The sequence below is a fragment of the Mobula hypostoma genome, chromosome 30, assembly GCF_963921235.1.
Source record: "Mobula hypostoma chromosome 30, sMobHyp1.1, whole genome shotgun sequence".
NCBI classification, from domain to species: domain Eukaryota; kingdom Metazoa; phylum Chordata; class Chondrichthyes; order Myliobatiformes; family Myliobatidae; genus Mobula; species Mobula hypostoma.
Genome location: NC_086126.1, coordinates 19130878 through 19154948, shown reverse-complemented (window position 1 = coordinate 19154948; position 24071 = coordinate 19130878). Strand labels below are relative to the sequence as shown.

At 42.4% G+C, this 24071-nt stretch overlaps 1 protein-coding gene across 1 annotated transcript in view; it reads right to left on the bottom strand.

The window, feature by feature from the left end:
• Positions 1 to 5903: 5903 nt before the first annotated feature.
• The window catches only part of LOC134339559 (uncharacterized), a 72223-nt gene continuing 54055 nt past the window's right edge, over positions 5904 to 24071 (bottom strand). Inside the window, exons 9-14 of the mRNA XM_063036185.1 lie at positions 21027 to 21526; positions 20213 to 20308; positions 19683 to 19916; positions 18290 to 18312; positions 18084 to 18202; positions 5904 to 6534 (exon numbers count right to left, since the gene is read on the bottom strand). Coding sequence (XP_062892255.1) covers positions 6005 to 6534; positions 18084 to 18202; positions 18290 to 18312; positions 19683 to 19916; positions 20213 to 20308; positions 21027 to 21526 — 1502 coding nt within the window. The 3' untranslated portion in view covers positions 5904 to 6004. The remainder of the gene's footprint in view (positions 6535 to 18083; positions 18203 to 18289; positions 18313 to 19682; positions 19917 to 20212; positions 20309 to 21026; positions 21527 to 24071) is intronic.

Sequence of the window (24071 nt, the reverse complement as noted above, 5' to 3'; positions counted from 1 at the left end):
GAATGTTCGGAGATTGATGAACATTATATATTCATCATTATCCAAGTTACGCTAATGTGTTATTTCTCTTGACGCAAAAAAGGGATTTGATAGGGTTGAATGGACATATCTGTTTAACGTATTAGAAAAAAAAACATGACATTGGTAGTAATTTTAATAAGTGGATTAAAATGATCTCTAAGAATCCTATTGCTAAAGTTATTATTAATAGGTTCACGTCCCCATTTTTCACTCTCACGATGTACTAGACGGGGATATCCATTAAGTCCTTTATTATTTAATGTTGTACTGGAGCCTTTGGCAATAATGCTCCGTGAAGCTAAAATTATTCATGGTATCTCTATAAATGGGACGATGCATAAGATTTCTCCTCACGCAGATGATCTTTTGCTTTATATTTCGAACCCGAAAGAGTTTACTCCTCATATTTTGAAAATATTAAATGACTTTTGAATTTTTTTAGGATATAATCTTGAATTAGATAAATGTGAATTGTTTCCATTAAAGGTTCCTGTTTTATATATAAAGATATTCCATTAAGAACAGTGAATTCTATTAAATATTTAGGTATTGTGATTACTAAAAAAATAAAGATCTTTATAAAGCTAATGTAGTTCCTTAAATGGACTCTATGAAACAATTATTTTCTAGATGGAACCCACTTAGACTTTCTTTAATAAGTCGTATTCATGTCGTGAAAATGATGAATTTACCTAGATTTTTATATATTTTTCAAAATATACCTGTCTTTTTAACTAAAAGATTTTTGACCAAATTGAATCTATTATTTCGTCCTTTATTTGGAATAATTAAAAAAGAAGAATTAATAAGTATCATTTATAAAATCTAAAAAGGATGGTGGGCTTGCACTACCTAATTTAAGATTGTATTACTGGGCTGTTAATATTCGACAATTATGTTTTTAGCTATATTAGCTCGGCAAGAAACAAAAAAACAACTTGGATTGATTTGGAATTAAAAGCTGTCAAACAATTCCACTTAACCTCATTATTAGGAGCTCCGTTATCTTTATAGCTTGCTAAAATTGCTAATTTATATCTCTACCCGTTTATTAAACAGTCCTTATGGATTTGGTTACAGTTTCGCAACTCTTTAAAGTTTAATCAATTTAAATTGTTTAGCTCTTTGTTTGGAAATTTTCTATTTAAACCTTCAATAACCGATCCCATTTTTCTCTTATGGAGTAATAAGGGGATTTGTTTTTTGCAGATTTATTTTGTGATGGTCGATTGATGACTTTTGAAGAGTTAATTAGCAAATATTCTCTCTCTCATGCACACTTTCTGCAATATCTTCATGTTAGACAATTATTACTAAAGTACTTATCGATGTATCCATATATGCAAGAATCTGATTTGTTGGATACTATTTTGAATATGAACTCTTTAGTTATTGAAGTTTTGTTGCGAGTTCTGAAAATTGTCAGTTCTTCTTCGATATGTGACAATCACTGTTTAATTCAACTTAAAATTGTTCACCGTTATTATTTAACAAAGGAGAGACTATGCAAAATATTTCCTAACATAGCCAACTATTGTGATTGGTGTAAAACTGAAGTAGCCATTTTGTCACACATGTTCTGGTCATGTTCTTCATTAAAATCTTTTTGGATTTTTATTTTTTATTTTCTACAATTTCTTGAGCTCGGAAAGTTAATTTACAACCTAATACATTGACATCATATTCAAGGTATTTCATTTTCAGACCAACATATAATTGCATTTGTTACATTGCTGGCAAGAAGGGCTATATTATTGAAATGGAAAGATACCTCTGCCCCTAGATTAATTCAATGCTGTTTCCAAGTAATGTTATGTCTTAGTTTGGAAAAAAAAATAGAATTAGAACTTTTGATCCTCAATTCGATTTTGAGAGAAGATGGGGCTCTTTTACCAAACATTATCATTTAATTTGAATTAATTTATAAGGTTTCCTTCCAATCTTATTCTATTTTGTATAACGTGAATTGGTGTTTGATGATTTTTCGTCTTTATATATATAGTTGATTGTAAGACGTATTGCTCCGGGAATTTGTTTTTTTTTTCTTTTATTTTTTTTTCTTTTTCCTTCTCTTGTAATTAGTGTTTTTTTTTCTTTTAGTTAGTTGGGGTTCTCTTTTTTCCTTCTTTTCTTTATAAAAATATTTTGTTTTCATTATCATACATTATTCTTTTTGATAAGTTTACTTTCAGCTTCATAACTATGTATATCTGTTGAAGTTTTGTATCATTTTATAGCTGTAGAAGATTATACGTTAATAAAAAGATTTTAAAAATGAAAATGAAAATCTTTGTTGACCATTTAAATTTGTTTAATTCAATCTGTTCTTGATTCTGGCTGTGTGGCTTATGGATCAGTTCCATGTTCAAATTTAAAATGTTCGGGTGTGATACAAGCACAGCCCTTAAGATTGTGTTGTGGTGCAGTAAGGTCGTCCCCTTTTTAGACTTTACTGGTTGAAATGGCACATTGCCCTTACAGGGACAGAGGTTGCAGTTGATGTTAACAAATTGGATTAATGAGGGAGCAAATAATTTATCATCCTGTGCTAGAGGACAGTTGGGAACATCAGAAGAAGATTGTTTTAATTTTAGGTGGCAGGGTTCATATCACGCTGGGAACATGCAAGACGCAGACACTGAAGTACTAGGAACTAGACTAGAGTACAGACGGGACTGGATGCAGACTAGGAGCTGGGACAAGAACACAGACTTGGGCTAGGACTTGACTAGGAAAGCGGGACCTGGACGAGAAACTAGGAATTCGGAACCTGGACAAGGACTCCGAGCCAGAGACTGGATAAGGGCCAAAACCTGGTTCTTGACTCGGGCTCGGGCCCTGGATCTAGGGGAGGACATGACGTGGCTACAGGACTGGACTAGGCACATGGTAAGGACGAGAACACAAAGCCTTAACGTGGACAGGTATTACACTAGACGAGGTTCTTAAATGTGGCTTGGACTAGACCAGGTTCTTGGACGTGGCTTGAACTAGATGAAGTTGTTGGACGTGGCTTGGACTAGACGAGGTTCTTCAACAGGACGAGACACTCCATCACAGGACGAGGGAACTGCAGCACCGGGCTGGGCTAGAACACGTAACCTTGATTTGGTCGAGGGAGAGAGAGGAACGTAGAGCCCAGTACCTTGGTAATCTTGGGAGACAGGAAGGCAGGACACAGAGCCTTGGTCTTGAGAGACAGGAACATGGAACACAGAGCCGGGACCCCTCCTTGGGAGCAGGATGTAAGTCCAGGACTCAGACACAGAACACAGAGCCGGGACCCCTCCTTGGGAACAGGACGTCGGGCCGGAACTCATTCGCAGAATGCTGAACACGACGAGACGGTTCCCAACACTTGGTAGCGGCAAACGTTCGGACCTACCAAGCGAAGGCGTGGGCACAGAGACGGTTCCCAACACTTGGTAGCGGCAAACGGCCGGATCCACGTAGCGAAGGCGTGGACACACAGACAGTTCAAAACAACGATAGACAGTTCCTTATCTTGCTCCAGTGGTTGAACTTGACAGCTGTGCAGACAAAGGGTGGAGGCGAGGCAAGGCGAGGCAAGGCTTCAGGCGAAGCAATGCGAGAAAAGGGTTCAGGCAAAGCAAGGCGAGGCACGGCTTTGGACTCGGGTTGCAGGGCAAGGCTTCAGGAGGAAGGGGCAGAAAGGGGATTCAGATAGGGAGTTGGGCTGGAACAATCCAGCAGCCAAGCCCTGGTCTCGGGAGGTATTTATGTGTCTGCCCAAACAAGAATCATGTGCCTCAATTAGATCACCCGACGGAACAAGGGAGAACCAGAAAACCTGGAATACGGATCGATGGACCGGACCTTAAAGCGGAATGCGGACTTCACGGACCGGTCCATGACACATGGATATATTCGTTGATACAATATGTCCCACTGCAGCTTTCTCGGTAACCCCATTTTGTTTTTTTTTCCCAATGACTTTAGTTAATTTCAGGTTACACAACTGGATTCTGTTCTGCCTGAGATTCTGTTGTTTCATTAGTATTTTAATGAAAGTTATTATCATACGGTACCATTTTTACAGATGGATTAAAACATAATTTAACTGGGAATGTTGGTGTGGCTGTTTTCTTTTAGTGTGTGCCTGAATTGTAATTAATGATAAAGAAATCACTTACCAGCCATTTATGGGCATATGAAGCAGAATTCTTTCCTATGATTTTAGGTTTACAGTGTGTGGAGGAAACTGGTCCTTGCAAAATTGTAATTTGTGCAGAATCCTTTTCGGTTTTGATGAATCTTAAAACAGTTCATTCAAGCAGTAGGTCATATTGACTGTTGGAAACTCATTAAACAATATTTCTATGCAAAGTTCGGTTTATATGTCTGAACCTTATGGGTCCTACACAGAGCAGGGTTGAGGGAAATGATGGGGTTAACTGTTTAGCAACAAAACCTGTTAAAAGTTCAACTGTGGATATAGACTTTCCACTTCGCAATTTAGAAGGGAAGGGGTTGGTAGGGTTAAGAATTAGGGACTTATAGCAAGACTTGTAGGAAAATAGATATAATGACAGACATCTTTTAAGAATGGAAAAACTAGTTGGGTTTACAGAAATAGGGCTTAAAACCAGAAGGGAAGGAATGATATTGACACGACTTAGAAATGCCCAGACTATGCTGAATTGTGCCTTGTATCTAATTAGAAAACTTCATTCTGTGTCATGTACATTTTGTCATTATGAAACTGCTAAACAAATGCTATTTCTGTGTGAAGCAGATATGGCTGGAAAAAAAAAATCAAATGCAGTCTTTTGTACAATCTTTGGGGGGCTGATGCTTTTCAGATAAAAAAAAGTTTATTAAGTTATGGGTCTGACTTTAAATTAATTCACAGTGTTGAACAGGCATATAATAATGGTAACGTCGCAATTGTATCGGGGGATATCAATATGCAAAGGGTTCGGAAAATCAGGTTGCTGTTAGATCACGATAGGGCATTTGTTGAATGCCTACGAGATGGCTTTTTAAAGCAGTTTTTGTTTGGGCATACTTGTAGCAAAGGCCACTTTGGATTGGGTGTTGTGCAATAACCTTGATATTATTCGGGAGCTTAAAGTAAAGGAACCCTTAGGAGGCAGTGATCATAATATAATTGAATTCATACGGCATTTTGAGATCGAAATGCCTAAATCACATGCATCGGTCTCGCAATGGAATAAAGGGAATTACAGAGGCATGAGAGAGGAACTTGCCCAGGTGAATTGGAGGAAGATACTGTGGGGATGATAGCTGAACAGAGGAGGTTGAGGTATCTGGGAATAGTTTATAAGGCGCAGGAGAGACATGTCCCACCAAAGAATTTCTCAAATAGCAGAGGTAGGCATCCATGTCTGAGAAGGAAGTTAAGTACTGTGTATTACCTAAGGAAATGGCATATAAGGTAGCAAAGGTCAGAAAGATGTTGGATTATTGGGATGTTCTGAAAATCCAACAAAAGGCAACGAAGAAAGCCACAAGAATAGGAAAGAAGAAAAAAGAGGACACACTAACCAATAATATAAATCAGGATACAAAACATTAGTTTTCAGTTACATTGAGAGTGAAAGGGATATGAGAGTTGATATTGAACCACTGGAAAATGACGTTGGTGAAGTGGTAATGGGGGACAAAAAAATGGCAGATGAACTTAATGAACACTTTGCATCAAACTTCACTATTTTTAAATAGTCCGCACCGCACCCACTTGTCCCATTTAAACTGTCTCATTACGGGTGGACTATAGGACCCGGGGGAGCTCAGGACCCACCGCCCGCGTTTGCTGCTGAATCCGCAGTTGTTTTTTTTTCTGTTCTGTTGTCGGATGCAGTGAACGGGTTAAAATTAATGGATTGATAAATCTCATCTCGTTTTTATTTCACTCTCCGCACATTTATATTTACAGGGACTTTACTCCTGATGCCGGTCCCGGGACCCCACTCGTTTACAGACCGGGAGCGGAACCGGATCACATACTCAGCCACTGGTTTTCATCCCCAGTCGCGAAGAAAGGATAAAGTTTCTCGCTGAATTTATTCCCGGTGAAGGTGTAGAGATGGGACTTGGTCTCCGCGTTGTAAAATGAAACTGTCCCGGACTCGTAACTGAGATAAACTCCCACCCTCCCTGGGATGGGACCGACAGGCAGACGGGACTCAGGGGAGGTGCGAACCTTCATCATGTCATAATTCCTATGTAAGAAGTCATAGTACCGCCTGATCACCCAGAATCCGGTCTCCGGACACAGACTGACCCCTCTCTTCCTCTCCACAGATTCTGCGGCGACTCCTAGATACCAGTCCCGATTCCTCGTCATCTTTACTTCCCAGTAATGTCTCCCCGATGTGAATCCCTCCCATCCCAGTACACAAGCCCGGTTTGTGAATCTCTTCCCGGTGTCAGGGAGATCCCTCCGGGTCCGGGTACATCTCACTTTCTTCCGATCTTCAGACACCTCGAGCCACGGACTCGCCGTTTCCACATCCAAGGTGACAGAGACTGCGGGGAGAAATATAGAATTAGAGAGTCCATAGGGCTCGGGAGAAGACTCGGGCAGAGCGACCCGGGGACCGGAGGAAACTCGGGCAGAGCTGCCCCGAGGACCGGGGGGAGTCTCAGGCAGCGCGGCCCTAGGACCGGTGGAATGGCCCCTGGGCTTAAGGCGCATTAGGGTGGCCAACAAGGCACCCTTTCCCGGTAAAGCGGGTGGACAACTACTAACTCCCCAAGATTTTTCTGCTGGACGGACACAAAATGCTGGAGTAACCGAGCTGGTCAGGCAGCATGTATGGAGAGAGAATAACAGTCTACGTTTCAGTTCCACATCTTCCCTCAAGAATAGAAACAAAGAGGGGAGATATGCAGCATAAACGAGTGCGAGAAAATGGTGGATTAAGATGGGAAGGAGGTGAGTGCATGGATTTAAACTGAAGGTTACAGAGTTTCTTCACCCCAGCTTGTTCGTCCTGACCAACTTGCTTTACCGAGCTAGTCCCATTTGCTCATTATTCCTTTCCACATTTCTTATGCACATACCTGCCAAGATGTATTTTAAAACATTGTCACTGTACCCATCTCGACAGTTGATCAAGTGCCCAGTGCAAACAGAGAAAACTCCCTTCACTGTCCACTATAACATGAGCTTTAGTGCCACCCAGAAACCTACCAACTGGGCCACCTACATTCTCATCCAAATCATTTTGATTAATAACAAACAACCCCGACACCAGCACCGACCTCTGCAGGTCACAAGCCTCCAGTCCTCTGTGTTGAAGAGACACTTGGACAAACACTTCAATAGGCAAGTCACAGAAGGAGACTGACCTAATGCCGGCCAATGGGATGAATGTAGATGGCTAAATAGGTCAGCACGGAGGTGATGGGTGAAAGGGCACATTTCTAAGCTGTGCAGCGACTCTGTGAACTGGCTGGCTAAGAACCCCCAAACCCCCTCCCTCCGTGCTGAGAATTCCAAATAGACAGTGACCCCTGACCCTCGACACCTCAGAGAGGGAAAACATCCTCCCTGTATCCTGCCTGTTAACACCTGAAAGAATTTTGTGTTTCCCTGAGATCTCGTCTCATTCTTCTGAACAGGGAACAGAGAACATAGAACAGTACAGCAAAGGAACAAACCCTTTATTCAGTGTTAACATTCAGTTGTGAGTGTGAAATGTGAAGCGGGGAGGTTGAAGGCTCAAGACAGTGAAGAAAGTAATAATGCTAACCAGTCGGGGAGAGGTGAACGGTAGATTGAACCAGAACCTGCTGAGGGAGGGTGGAAAGCCTATGGGTGAGCTGTGTGTGTAGATGTAACAAGAATAAGATGGGACAAAATGAGTATCCCTTTGTTTCCTTTTCCACAACCCAATTGCCTACAGCCCCTCATTAGGACAGGGGATGAACATGCAGAGGCCCTTAAGCAAAACAGCTCCTGATGATTTGTTTCAGCCCGAGCCGTCGACTGTTTACTCTTTTCCATACATGCTTCCTGACCTGCTGAGTTTCTCCAGCATTTTGTGTGTGTTGGTCTGCTTTAAATATATTTAGTTATTTGTCTTCCAGAGCTGCCGGTGACAGATTCACTATCCTGGGTCTAAAGGAATTTCTCCTCATCCCTGTTTTAAATGAACATTCTCCAGGCGGAGGCTGTGCCATCTGGTCCTCGACCCACTGGCCAAAGGAAACATCCTCCCGACATCAACTCTCTCCAGATAGGTGCCAGGGAGATCAGGCGAGACCTTTCATCGGGACCCGTGTTGCTTGGATTGCCAGCATCTGCAGATTTTGTGTGATTTTTAAAGCAGAAGTTGACAGGTAAACTTCTTGATTAGTCAGGGCGTCAAAGGTGAAAGGGAGGAGGCAGGAGAATAGGGATGACGGGGAGAATAAATCAGCCATTCTTCTAAACTCCTGTGAGTACAGGTCCAGAACCATCAAACACTCCTCGCATGTTAACTCTTTCGTTCCCGGAATCATTCTTGTGAACCACCTGGACCCTTCCCAATGCCAGCACATCTTTTCCGATGTAAGGGACCCAAAACTGCTCACAATACTCCAAGTGTGGTCTGACCAACCCCTTAGAAAACCTCATAATTACATCCTTGCTCTTGTATTCTAATCCTTTCAAATTTGAAGAATTTGAAGAAATGAGAAAGGATCTAAAAAGCGTGGATTGGGACAGGTTGTTCTCTGGCAATGATGTGATTGGTAGGTGGGAAGACTTCAAAGGAGAACTATTGAAAGTGCAGAGTTTCTATGTTCCTGTCAGAATTAAAGGCAAATTGAATAGGAATAAGGAACCTTGGTTCTCAAGGGATATTGCAACTCTGATAAAGAAGAAGAGGGAGCTGTATGAAATGTATAGGAAACAGGGAGTTTAATCAGGTGCTTGAGGAGTATAAGAAGTGCAAGAAAATACTTAAGAAAGTAATCAGGAGGGCTAAAAGTAGACATGAGGTTGCCTTGGCAGTCAAAGTGAAGGATAATCCAAAGAGCTTTTAAAGGTATATTAAGAGCAAAAGGATTGTAAGAGATAAAATTGGTCCTCCAGAAGATCAGAGTGGTCGGCTACGTGTGGAACCAAAGGAAATGTGGGAGATCTTAAATAAGTTTTTTGGTCTGCATTTACTAAGGTAACTGGCATGAAGTCTATGGAATTGAGGGAATCAAGCAGTGAGATCATGGAAACTGTACAGATTGAAAAGAAGGAGGTGCTTGCTTTCTTGAGGAAAATTAAAGTGGATAAATCCCCGGGACCTGACAGAGTGTTCCCTCGGACCTTGAGGGAGACTAGTGTTGAAATTGCGGGGGCCCTGGCAGAAATATTTAAAATGTCGCTCTCTACGGGTGAGGTGCCGGAGGATTGGAGAGTGGCTCATGTTGTTCCTTTGTTTAAAAAAGGATCGAAAAGTAATCCGGGAAATTATAGGCCGGTGAGTTTAACGTCGGTAGTGGGTAAGGTATTGGAGGGAGTACTAAGAGACAGAATCTACAAGCATTTGGATAGACAGGGGCTTATTAGGGAGAGTCAACATGGCTTTGTGCGTGGTAGGTCATGTTTTACCAATCTATTGGAGTTTTTCGAGAAGGTTACCAGGAAAGTGGATGAAGGGAAGGCAGTGGATATTGTCTACATGGATTTCAGTGAGGCCTTTGACAAGGTCCCGCATGGGAGGTTAGTTAGGAAAATTCAGTCGCTGGGTATACATGGAGAGGTGGTAAATTGGATTAGACATTGGCTCGATGGAAGAAGCCAAAGAGTGGTGGTAGAAAATTGCTTCTCCGAGTGGAGGCCTGTGACTAGTGGTGTGCCACAGGGATCAGTGCTGGGTCCATTGTTATTTGTCATCTATATCAATGATCTGGATGATAATGTGGTAAACTGGATCAGCAAATTTGCTGATGATGCGAAGATTGGAGGTGTAGTAGACAGTGAGGAGGGTTTTCAGAGCCTGCAGAGGGACTTGGACCAGCTGGACAAATGGGCTGAAAAATGGCAGATGGAGATTAATACAGACAAGTGTGAGGTATTGCACGTTGGAAGGACAAACCAAGGTAGAACATACAGGGTTAATGGTAAGGCACTGAGGAGTGCAGTAGAACAGAGGGATCCGGGAATACAAATACAAAATTCCCTAAAAGTGGCGTCACAAGTAGATAGGGTCGTAAAGAGAGCTTTTGGTACACTGGCCTTTATTAATCAAAGTATTGAGTATAAGAGCTGGAATGTTATGATGAGGTTGTATAAGGCATTGGTGAGGCCGAATCGGGAGTATTGTGTTCAGTCTTGGTCACCAAATTACAGGAAAGGTATAAATAAGGTTGAAAGAGTGCAGAGAAGGTTTACAAGGATGTTGCCAGGACTTGAGAAACTCAGTTACAGAGAAAGGTTGAATAGGTTAGGACTTTATTCCCTGGAGCGTAGAAGAATGAGGGGAGATTTCATAGAGGTATATAAAATTATGATGGGTATAGATAGAGAGAATGCAAAGCAGGCTTTTTACACTGAGGCAAGGGGAGAAAAAAAACGGAGGACATGGGTTAAGGGTGAGGAGGGAAAAGTTTAAAGGGAACATTAGGGGGGACTTCTTCACACAGAGAGTGGTGGGAGTATGGAATGAGCTGCCAGATGAGGTGGTAAATGTGGGTTATTTTTAACATTTAAGAATATATTGGACAGATACATGGATGGGAGGTGTATGGAGGGATATGGTCCATGTGCAGGTCAGTGGGACTAGGCAGAAAATGGTTTCGGCAAAGGCAAGAAGGGCCAAACGGCCTGTTTCTGTGCTGTAGTTTCTATGGTTTCTGGTTTCTATGAATGCTAACTTTGAGTTTGCCTTTCTAAGCACCGACTCAAACTGCAAGTTAAACTTTAGAGAATACTGTACAAGGACACCCAAGTCCCTTTGCTCCTCTGATTTTTGCAGTTTTTCGCTGTTTGTTTCATATATCGTCTGTGCCTTAATTCCTTCTACCAAAGTGCATGCACGCTTTCCCTGATCCATAATCCATCTATCACATATTTGCCCCTTTTCCTAATCTATCTATGTCCTTCCCCAGACTCTGAGATCCTGCAGCACTACTTGCCCCTTCACCTATCTTCATAACATTGCAAGCTTGGCCACAAAGACAACAATCCTGAGACCCTATTCATCCTTTGTCTATCTGAGCTTTGTGCTCCTCAAAGAATTCCAACAGATTTGTCAGACAAGATTTCTCCTTCAGGGAAGGAATGTTGTTTTTGCCCTATTTTTATGCGCCTCCATGTACCTAAAAGCTCGTCTTTAATACTTGACTCCAGTATTTTCCCAAGCACACCGCATCCAGATTAACTCATGTATAATTATCTTTCCCCAGCTGCTCTGCCTTCTTAAAGACCGAAGTGACCTTTTTCGGTCGTCTTGAATGACCCAGTGATTCTAGAAAGATCATTACTAATGCCCCCATATTCTCTTCAACTAACTATTTCCGAAGAATGGGGTGTAGGCCATCTGCTCTAGATACCGTCAGACCTTCGATCGTCCCACTTTCTCCTTTGTAATAGCAACAACACTCATTTCTGTCCCGTGTCACTCTCACATTTCAGACATACTGCTAGTATTATTCACAATGAGGAGTGACACAAAATATTAAATAAGTACTTCTGCCATGTCTTTATCTCACATTTATCCTCTCCAATGTCATTCTCTAGTGTCATCCTCCCTGTATAATACATGATTTTACCAATCTACCTGCATGTTGAACTCCCCCATTCCGATCGTCACCTTGTCCTTTTCTTTCTATCTCATGGCGTAATTTGCATCCTCTTTCTATCCTGGCTACTATTTGGAGGCCTATATATACTGGAACTTCCATTACGGTATTTTTAGCCTTGCAGTTTCTTAACTCTACCCAAAATGAAACTTCCAATCCTATATCACATCTCCCTAACGATTTGATTTCATTTTTTAACCAACATATCCTCTCCAGCTCCTCTGCCTACCTGCCTGTCCTTTGAATTCAATGTGAATCCTTGACTGTTGAGCTGCAATCCATGATCTCATTTCAGCCACAGCTCAGTGACATCAACAGTACTGTAGCTGCCAATCTCTACCTGCGCTACAACATCATTTACCTCATTCTATATACTGGTGCATTCAAATAAAACGCCTTTAGTCTTGTATTCATCAGCCTGTTCGACACTTTCTACATGGACATAAGTAAGGTCTTTGATCTCGATGATAGACCACACTTGGGGTATTGTCTACACTTACGTTTCGTCGAATATGAAGAGGATGTCGTTACACTGTAATGGAAGCTTCAGGAGGATATTAACAGGACTTGGGAGCTTGTGTTAAAAGGAGAGAGTTGATAAGCTGGGGCTATTTCCCTGGAGTGTAGGATGTTGAGGGATGACCTTTACTTAGAGGTAAGTCAATCCATAAAGTGCTCAGATAAAATGAAAGTCTTTTTACTTGAAAAACGAGTACAGAACAAGAGGGCTCAGATTGAAAGTGAGATGGAATTTTTTAATGACGGAGATATGGGGTAACATTCTCACAGAGAGTTAGGTGGGCAGATGGAATTTGCTGTCAGATACTTCAGAAACAGGTGTAATTAAAATATTTTAAAACAACATTTAGACAGGTACAATGACAGGAAATGGTGAGTCGGAAACGGGACGAGATACACAAATGGAACTTGTCCAGGAAGACGTCTTAGTCTTGCAGATATATGAAGTGGGCTGTGGGTCCAACATCTGCCAAAACCCTCCAGAGATCATCCTTCTGAAGAATCTCACCCCGGAGTCTGTCTGTGAACAGTGGATGTGATAACACATCAGAGAGAAGCTCAGTGAAACAGAACAGACAGACTGGGTAATAACGGCAGATTTCATTCCTCATGACCGTGTGTCACAATCTGATAGTACGTCTGGGTTGTGTTACTCCGTATGTGTGTGTGTGTGTGTGTGTGTGTGTGTGTGTGTGTGTTGGTTATGGTAAATATCAGAGGGTGTGTGTAGACATTCAAGTATATGTATGTTACAATGTGTCATCATATATCTGGTATCTGCTGACAATGTGTGACACGTGAGTGAGTTGTATAAATAAATAAATTAATGTGTCTAAAGAGAATGATTTCAGGTTACTGAGAGAAATAACAGCGTATATCGCCAAGGCTCTCATCACCACCTGTCATTCCTTCTTGTGTATGTGTGTGAGGAACTTAGACAGGCCGATTATGCTTTGTGTGCTTCTCTTGAGATGAAATATTGACTGGTATCAATGCTGATTAGTATGTCCGGGCTCAATCTCACATTGATTCAATGTGGTGATTTGATAACCATAAGACCAGAACGCAGGGGTGGCCAAAATGTTACATTCCATGCGTCAAATTGTTCACACACGAGTTCTATAGTAACAGATTTTTAAAAGAATTGAATAGGTTACAAGTGTTGTATATCGCATCTGAACTCGTGAGTGAAAAAAATGATGCATGGAATGTAAAAGTTTGGCCACCCCTGTCATGAGGCATAGGAGCAGAATTAGTACATTTGGCCCATCTGGTCTGCTCTACCATTGAATAACGGCTGTTCCTTTTATCCCCTCCTCATCTCACTACCCGGCTTCTCCCCATAACCTTTGATTCCATGGTGATTAAGATCCAATCAAGCTCTGCCTTAATTACACCCAACGACAGCTACCACAGTTACCTGTGGTACCAAATTCCACATATTCACTACCCTCTGGCTTAAGAATTTTTTCCGCTTCTGTTTTCTCTATCTTGAGGCTGTGCCTTCTTGTCCTAGAATCTCACACGATGGGAAACATCCTTTCCGCATCTACTCTGTTTTGGCCTTTCAACATTCAAAATATTTCAATGAGATCGCCCCTCCCCCCAACTCCTCATCTTTCCAAATTCCAGCGAGTACACATCCGGAGCCATGAAACATTCCTTATATGATAACCCTTTAATTACTGGAATCATCCTTCTGAACCTTTTCTGAACCCGCTCCAATCCCAGCACATATTTTCTAAGATGAGGAGCCGGAAACTGTTCACAATACTCAAGATGAGGTCTGACCAATGCCTTATGAAGCCTCAGCATCACATTCCTGCTCTGCAATTCTAAACCTCTTGAAATGAATAGTAACATTGCATTTTCCTTCCTCACTACTGAATCTACCTGCAAGTTACCCTTTAGGATTTCCACAGAAGGACTCCCAAGTCCACTTGCATCTGAGAGTTTTGGATTTTCTCTACAATTAAAAGATAATCTGCACATTATTTCTCCTACCAAATTGCATGAACTGGCAATGTCCAACATTGGATTTCATTTGCCACTTTCTTGCCCATTCTCATCATCAAAGTCCTTGTGTAACCTACCTCTTTCCTCAACACTACCTTCCCCTCCACCAATCTTCGTATCATCTGCAAACTCGGCAACAAAGCCATCTATCACATTATCTAAGTGTTCCCAACACTGACCCCTGTGGAACACGACTAGTCACTGGTATCGAACTAGAAAGGATCCTTTTATTCCTGCTCGCTGCTTCCTACGAATCAGCCAAGGTTCTGACCATGCCAATCACTTTTCTGTAAATCCATGAGCTCTTTACTTAGTAAGTGGTCTCATAGGTCGCACCTGTCAAAGGCCTTCTGAAAGTCCAAATATATAACCTAGAACATAGAACATAGAATAGTACAGCACAGTACAGGCCCTTCGGCCCACAATGTGGTGCCGACCCTCAAACCCTGCCTCCCATATAAGCCCCCACCTTAGATTCCTCCATATACCTGTCTAGTAGTCTCTTAAACTTCAATAGTGTATCTGCCTCCATCACTGACTCAGGCAGTGCATTCCACGCACCAACCACTCTCTGAGTAAAAAACCTTCATCTAATATCCCCCTTGAACTTCCACCCCTTACCTTAAAGCCATGTCCTCTTTTATTGAGCAGTGGTGCCCTGGGGAAGAGGCGCTGGCTGTCCACTCTATCTATTCCTCTTATTATCTTGTACACCTCTATCATGTCTCGTCTCATCCTCCTTCTCTCCAAAGAGTAAAGCCCTAGCTCCCTTAATCTCTGATCATAATGCATACTTTCTAAACCAGGCAGCATCCTGGTAAATCTCCTCTGTACCCTTTCTAATGCTTCCACATCCTTCCTATAGTGAGGTGACCAGAACTGGACACAATACTCCAAGTGTGGCCTAACCAGAGTTTTATAGAGCTGCATCATTACATCGCGACTCTTAAACTCTATCCCTCGACTTATGAAAGCTAACACCTCATAAGCTTTCTTAACTACCCTATCCACCTGTCCATCTAATGAATCCCCTTTACCTATCCTACTTGTAACTCCTCAAAGAACTCTAACAGGTTTATCAGGGAAGATTTTCCTTTGAGGAATCCATACTAACTTTATTCTATCTTGTCCTGTATCACCAAGTATTCCATAACTTCAAACTTAACAATTGACTCCAACATCTTCCCAACCGCAGAGGTGAGACTAATTGGTCTATAATTTCCTTTCTGATGCCTTCCTCCTTACTACAAGAGTGCAGTGACATTTGCAACTTTCGCGTCCTCTGTCACCATGCCAGAGTCAAATGATCTTTTGAAAGATCATTTCAAATGCTCCACCATGTTTACCGCTACCTCTCTCAGAACACTAATGTGCAGTTCATCTGGTTCCGGTGACTTATGTACCTTTAGGTCTTTCACCTTTTTGAGCACCTTCTCCCTTGTAAGAGCAACTGCACTCACTTCTGTTCCCTCGCACATTTCAACATGTTCCACGCTGAAGGTCAATGCAAAATGTTGACTTATTTCATCTGCCATCTCTTTGTCCCCCGTTATTATAAATCCAGTCTCATATTCTAGCTCCACTCTCATCTCCTTTATTTTCTTTACATAATTGAAAATAAACTTTTACTATCCACTTTGAAATTGTTTGCCAGCTTGCTTTCAAATTTCATTGTATTCCTCCCAATGATTATTTTAGTTGCTCTCTGTAGGTACTTAAAGCTCCCCATATTCTGTCTTCCTTTTAATTTTTGCTTTGTTGTATCTCCTCTCTTTTGTTTTTACAGTAGCTTGTCTTCCCTTGTTTGCCACAGTTGTACTATTTTGCCATTTGAGTATTTAGTTATTTTTGGAATACATGTATCCTGTACCTTCCTGATTTTCCCAGAAACTGACACCATTTCTGCTCTGCTGTCATCCCTGCCAGCATCTTCTTCCAATTTGCTTTGGCCAACTCCTCTCTCATACTACTGTAATTTCTTTTACCCCACTGAAATGCTACAATATCTGATTTAACTTTCTCCTTATCAGATTTAAAGTTGAACGCAATGATATTGTGATCTCTGCCTCCTAAGGGTTGTTTCCTCTTACGTTTCCTAAGCACCTCCAGCTCAATACGTAACACCTAACCAAGTCGAGCTGATCCCCTGGTAGGCTCAACAACTACCCGCTCTAAAAAGCCAACACATAACATTCAACAAATTCACTCTCTTGAGATCCATTACCAACCTAATTTTTCCAGTTGACCTGCATGTTGAAATCTCCCATGACTATCATAACATTGTCCTTTTGATCGGCCTTTTCTATTTCTATTTGCAATCTATGGTCCATATCTAAGCTACTGTTGGGATGCCTGTATATGACTATCATTAGGGTCATTTTTATCTTTGCAGTTTCTTAACTCAAACCAGAAAGTTTCAACATCTTCCAATGCTATGTCACAGCTTTCGACTGAATTACCAGCAGAGCCAGGCCATCCCCTCTGCCTACTTTCCTATACCACCGATAAATTGTAAAATCCTGGATATTCAGCTTCCAACTAAAACCGTCCTTCAGCCATTATTCAGTGATGGACAAAACATCATACCCTGCAATCTGTAATTGCGCAACAAGATCATGCACCTTACTTTTTATCCCCTGTGCGTTGAGGTATAACACTTTGAATGCTGTATTTGCTAACCGTTTAGATTCTACATCCCTAATGCTCTGATACTCTCCCTGCTGGTTGCAATTTTGTCTTCACATCTACCTACCCTTCTTAACAGTCTGTTTGCACCCTATCTTTGTTTTTTTTTACCATCAGTCCTATCCAAAGTCCCTTCACTCGGTTACACCGCACTGCCAAGTCAGTTTAAACCCTCCCTAACAGCTCTAACAAACCCTTCTGCAAGAATATTGGTCCCCCTCAGGTTCAGGTGCCACCCATCACCTTTGAACAGTTCATACCTCCCCCAGAAGAGATCCCAATGATCCAAGAACCTGAAGCCCTTCCCGCTCTACCTGCTTCTTAGGCACACATTAATCTGCCAAATCATTCTGCTTCTACCCTCCCTGGCGTGGTGCAGGCAACAATGCAGAAATTACAATCCTGGAGGTACTGCTTCTCAGCTTTCTATCTATCTCACTAAACTCTATTTGCCTAACCTCTTTGCTTTTACTTTTATGTCATTGGTATCGAAAAGTACCAAGATATCTGGCTGTTTCTGCTCCCTCTCTAAAATGATGCGGACACGACCTGACCCTGGCACCTAGGAGGCAACACACCATTCGGGTGTCCGCTTCATGCCCATAGATTCTCCTGTCTGTTCCCCTGCCGATGGAGTCCCCTATCATTATTGCTCCCCTCCTCTGCCTTTAATAACAGAGAGAGCTGGGGAACCAGAAGGGGAGGGCCAATTACATTCTGCACTCACAGCGCAAGTAGGGCTTCTGTATTTTTCTGGCAATCCTGGTAACCACAATTATACCCGAATTATTCCCCACAATATCATCAAGTCAGTTATAATTTCCGAGCTTCTGAGGAAAGATTCGAAATCATGTCGGCGCGTTGGTACAACGTGCCTGGGATCGTTAGTGCAGATTGTTGGCGTGTTCAAAGGCCTGAAATCTGCAGCTGACCGTGTGAGGGTGACGCCGCCCAGTCGGTGGGGTTGATGTGGAATAAATTTCAGTTCCCCTTCAGCCATTATATAGACAACCTTTGCTTCAAACTAGAACTTATTTGAACAAGGAGAAATGTGTCTTTGTAAGTTTTACCTCGATTAATGGCATCAAGTATTTCTCTCAGCACTGTGTTCAACAAATAGAGATGATCGAATTTTTCAACAGGTAGGGCCTCATCTGTCACTGACAATTCCTGGACATCGTCATTAATCCTATAAATATTATACTGTTGGTTATAATCTGAAATTCTGAACTATTTTACAAATCCATACAGGGTTTCAGTAAAGAGAATGTCCTACCTCCTGTTCCGAACAGCTTCCTCCTGCAATAAATATAAACGCAAATCTGATTAGATTTGAGCTTACTGTCCACATCCTGAATTTCAACCAAATCATTACAAGGTGCTGAAAATTCCCAGTCCCACAGTCACGTCAGTCACACATAGGCAATACAGAACCACGAGGTAAATTTAAAAAAAAAAACAGTTTCTGAAAGTTAGAACATCACTGTGAGGAAAGTCAGGACAGGTTGTGAATTTTCATCTGAATATGACGTCAGGGTGATACGATGGAGGGATTTAAGATCAGTGATGGATTTGATTGTGTGCAGGTGTGCAGGAAGACTTGTGGGGAGATGAAATTCCAGATAGATTTTAATAAATCCCATAGGAAATTTACTGAAGGGTATGTGGAACTCACTGCCGCAGGAGTGGTTGAAGCGGAGCAACAGAGATTGATTATCATGGGGAAACTGGATGGACACACGAGGGACCATGGTGTTCGGGACACTATTGCTGGGTGTGATAAGTAGGTGGGAGGAAGCTTGTGAAGCAGGAAAATTGATAGGAGAAAATGGAACGAATAGCGTCCTTATGATGGAGAATGGGATATAATCCCATATGAAATTTATCTGAAAACGGAAAGAGACAGTGAAAGTTTCCTTCATCTGATGGAAAATGGATACAGAGGATAGGTCTGCTGTTCGCGTCACATTATGTGTTCTCACTGATTGACAGAGAGACCTTCCCACTCACCACACCAGACACACTCGCGACCTATGATTGGAACTGGGTGTTAATGTGACTTCCAGAGGATATTTAATGCGGTAAGCAGCAGCTCTGTGTTGTGATTAGAGTAAATTATTTCAAAAAAAAATTGCGTTCTTGCCTGAGATGTATAGAAGCTGTGGAAGTCCAGTTTTGGGACAACAACAACCCTGAATAGTTGCATGAATTGTCTGGTCAGAAGCAATTTACAGCCACTTGTAAATGTTGTGTGTAGGAACAACGCATCTGTCTTCTGTCTGCATTGTATTCTGTGATGCGTAATCGGTCACCTGAGTGGGGCGTGGCAATAGCGAAAGGAAAAAGAGAAAAAAGCATTCGTGCTTTGTTCTGGGCAGTTTTAAGCTGGGGACGGGCTGATATCAAATCTTCTGGTAACCGCTTATTGCAGCTTGAATTACGATTGATTACGTTGAAGTTTCATCGATTCAAGATTGTATGTTGCTAACAAAGGATCGAATATATACCTTCGACATTTTGCAACGTCATTATTAAAGTGATTGAAACGAGTAGAACAATGCGTGGGTAATTGATAGTTTAGAATTAGGCGCTGTGCTGTTCTTATTACAAATATACCTCTCTTCATTTAGTGCCCATTGATAGAAACAAATTGAAGTACAATCACTCACCTTGAGAAATATCACACTGTCTTTTTGATCCAGCTGTTCCTTTAACATTGAGATCTCTTCCATAATAAACCTTATATTCTTTTGAATCTGCTGAAGATTTTTCTCCATTGGATTTAGAATCCTCTCCTCTTCCTTCCTGACCTCCCTGAGTAAGCTCTGCTCTTTATCAGTGATGATCCGGCGCAGTTCAGCAAACTGGGATGTGATGTGGGTCTGAACGCTGTGTGACTGTTCCTGTTGAATGAAAGGTGAATATTAATTTACTGTATTGTTGTGTTGTATTTCCTTAAGATATTAAGGTGACCATTCGATCCATTTAAGTCCATTTATTTCTCAGAGTATTCCCATCAAGCCCATTCTCTCACGTTTTCCTGAAACCCATTCTCCCTTACTGACCCATTAACATCCACCTGACAGCACCAGGGATCAGGACCGAACCCAGAACACTGGAGCCGCGATACTCTGTTATTCTGCATTAAAGGGAGCAAAACCACACAGTAATATAAGAAACTCCGCTCAGGAAGCCTCACCCGAACTTCGGAAATTTTCTCTGTCTGTCGTTGCTCCTTTTCCTGGAAGTCAGATTTCTTTCTTGTGACAGAGTCTAAGGAAGATTTCAGCTGATCCTGAAAGTCAGAGGGCGGTAGAAATATAAAAAAAAACGGATCAAAATAAACAATCGATCAAACCCAATTATTGTGCACAAAATGTTGGAGGAACTCAGTGAGTTAGGTAGCATCTATTCAGGGGAAATAAACAGTTGACGTTTCGGGATGAGACCCTTCACTAGGATTGGGAAGGAAAGGGACAGAAGTGAGCATAAAAAAGTTGTGGTAGCGAAACAGCTGATAGGTGACGGGTTAGGCAACGTGGAAGGGAGGAACGTGGGGGAATTTAATGAATTAAGAAGCTGAGAGTGGACAGGTGGAAGAGGTAAAGAGCTGGAGAAGAAGGAATCTATTGCGAGAGGTCACTCGACCATGGGAGAAACCGGATGAATTGGGGCTGTTTGGTGCCTTGAATGGTGACGTGGCCGAAGGTGTAGGAGTCAGGTCTAGCAGTTGCCCCGCTTGAAAGTATAAGTGCCAGGCGGGAGATCAGTGGAGAGGAGCAAGTGGTTAGGGAAGTTACATAGAGAGCAATTCCCATAGAGAGCGGAGAGTTTTCGGAGTGAGGTGGCGGTGGGATGTGGTAGGGAGAGATGTGTTTGGAAGTAGAATCCTGTTGCAGATGGCGAATGATGCGGAAAATGATACATTGGTTCTGGAGGCTCATGCTGTGGTAGTAAGGAATTTGGAGATTCAGTTGACGACGGAGTCAGGATCAAATTAACGTTAGTTTTACCTTGTAGATTTTAACAGCTTCTTTAATCGGCATGAAGCGGTGCTCTCTGTGTTCCTGCGCAACTGCACAGATCAGACACATCAGTGTCTTGTCCGTTTCACAAAACAGCTTCAGTTCTTCCTCATGTTCCTCGCAGTGAAGTTTACTTTCATTCTCTTTCGGAGTCAGGTTTGGATTTCGAGCTTTTTCTGCAAGATTTGCTAAGGCCCAACTGACTCTAAGGGTGGGGTCAGCAAACACCGCTCTACATTCCGGGCAGGTCTTTCTCTCCTCCCTTTCCCAACACCGTGTGATACAGGAGCGACAGAAGTTGTGCCCACATTCCAGTATCACAGGATTGGTGAAGAAATCCAGGCAGACGGAACAAATTACCTCCTCGTCCCAATTGTCTACCAATCCTTTCGAAGCCATGTTAACTTCCAGCACTTCCTGATTCAAAATGCTTTCGCTTTTGGGGAGCTGCTGATCCCCTGCAGTACCGCGATTGTCCACTACACGCGCTGAGTAAATAGATGCAGTTATTTCCATATCAGAGTTGGATCAGAAACATGTTAAACAGGTGGGAGTAGTAATGACAACTTGGCCATGGACTGCCCAGGCCCGGCTGCGAAACGAGGGGTGTTGGGCATGGCGCTAGCAACAGCAAACCGTGAAAAAGAAACGTCAACTGAATTTCCTAAGACCTCATCCCTGGGATCGGAAGGACCATCCTTAGGAAGACGATTGATGTCGTGTAGCGAATGAAGAAGCGACAGGGCCGATCAACTGTCGGCCCTGGACAAGGTACTCTGGCGAGCTGCTGTTTGCTTCATGGGCTAAAGAAGAAGCAGAACAGAATGAAGCCGTATAGAAGAGCCTGTTAAGTCGAAGGCAGTACTGAAAGGGACAAGTTCTGTAAAGATAGGGACAAAAGACTGCCGATGCTGGAATCTGGAATAAGAAACATAATGTTGGAAGAATTGTCGTGAGAAATGTACAATCGCCCTTCTGGGTGAAGTTCCTACATCTGGAAGTTCTCAACCCAAAATGACAATTGTCCATTTCCCTCCACAGATCGTTGCAGATGCTGCCTGGCCCGTTGAGTTCCTCCAGCAGCTTTTTAATTTTTTTTTTCTCGAGGAATAAATAACGAGAACATGAAATAACTGCAGCGGCTGCTGATGGATCTCTGGTGCTCTCACCGCAAAGGCAAACTCGTGCTTTAGAAAATAAGAAACAGGACTATGCGTAGCCATTCTGGACATGCCTGACGTTTCACCTCAGCGCCGCTTTCATGCAAAGTTCCCAACATCGCAGAGACCCTAAATTTGTTTTTTTTTTTTCAATTCTGAAACCCTGTGGAGAAAATTCCAAATATTTACTGCACTCTGCGTGAGAAGTTTTCTCCTCATCTCTGTCCTGCTGAGGTGATCTCAGATTTTGAGTCTGTGATCTCTGGTTCTACACAACAGCCGGGAAATATCATTCCTATCGCTACCCTGTCAGTATCCTGTGACTCTGTGTCTGTCTCAGTAAGATCACTTCCAATTCTGAGACAGGTTTAGTCCGTGTAATCTCTCCAAGGACACATCCTTATCCCCCACCCCCCGCAAAAAAAAAGTCGCACTGGGAAACCTCTTCTTCCCCTTCATTCCACAGGCTGACTCTGGGAGGGAGACCAGACCTGTGCACAGTGTTCCATGTACGCGCTCACCAGGACCCCATATACCTTTAGGTGGGATCTTTATGCTTGCATTTAAACCTTCATTCCCATTAAATGCTCTTCATTTAATATAGAAGTCAAACAATGAACAGATACAACATACCCTCGCCATGTATTTAAAGGGTAGGTGTTGCAACAGTTTGAGCTTCATACCGGGGTCTCGGAGCAAGCAGTGAGTCCCAAAGGGAGGAATGTGGGAGCGTTGTATGTGTGAGCACAGCTGTGTGTGTTTGCGTATTAGAATCAGGTTTAATATCACCGGCATATGTGGTGAAATTTGTTGTTTTGTGACAGCAGCACACAGTAATAAAAACTGTACATTACAACAGGTATGCATAAAATTATATTATAAAAGGCAGTGTAAAAAGATAATGATGTAACTTGCCTCGTACGCGGTTCCCCGTTACATCAGGGAAGCGTGGAGAGAAATCGTCCGCCAACCGTCGAAATTTCGGATGCGACATACCTTTCCTTTCAGTGTAAAAAGAGAGGGAAAATACTCAGGAAGCGCTCATGGGCTCATTGTCCATTCAGAAATCTGATGGCGGAGGGGAAAAGGATTTTCCTGAAACGTTGATTGTGTCTTTAGGGTCCTGCACGACTTCCTTGATGGTAGCAATAAGAAGGAGGCATGTCCTGGGTGCTGGGGTGCTTAATGATGGGTGCCACCTTTTAGTGGCAACATCTTTTGAATTTGTGCTGGATGCTGTGGAGTCCAATGTCCAACAAAAAGCTGCCTGAGTTTACAACTTTCTGCAGATTTTTCCGATCCTACGCATTGGCCACTACATACCGATATAACATCTAAACTATCACCTTTCTCACTTTTCCTTGGTTAGGGATTGGCACAATTTACTAAAATTGGGTAGTGTATTAATTAAAAATAAAGGATCTCGCGCTTTCCCGGGGTTGTTTAAATGACATTTAAAATCTTCTCGGACTTCTAACCGGGAACAACAGGAATTCTGCAGATGCTGGAAATTCAAGCAACACACATAAAAGTTGCTGGTGAACGCAGCAGGCCAGGCAGCATCTCTAGGAAGAGGTGCAGTCGACGTTTCAGGCCTAGACCCTTCGTCAGAACTAACTGAAGGAAGAGTGAGAAAGGGATTTGAACGTTGGGGGGGGGGAGGGGGAATACAAAATGATAGGAGAAGACAGGAGGGAGAGGGATGGAGCCAACAGCTGGACAGACAAAAGGGATACGAGAGGATCATGGGACAGGCGGTCAGGGAAGAAAGACAAGGGGGTGGACCCAGAGGATGGGCAAGGGGCATATTCAGAGGGACAGAGGGAGAAAAAGGAGAGTGAGAGAAAGAATGTGTGCATAAAAATAAGTAACA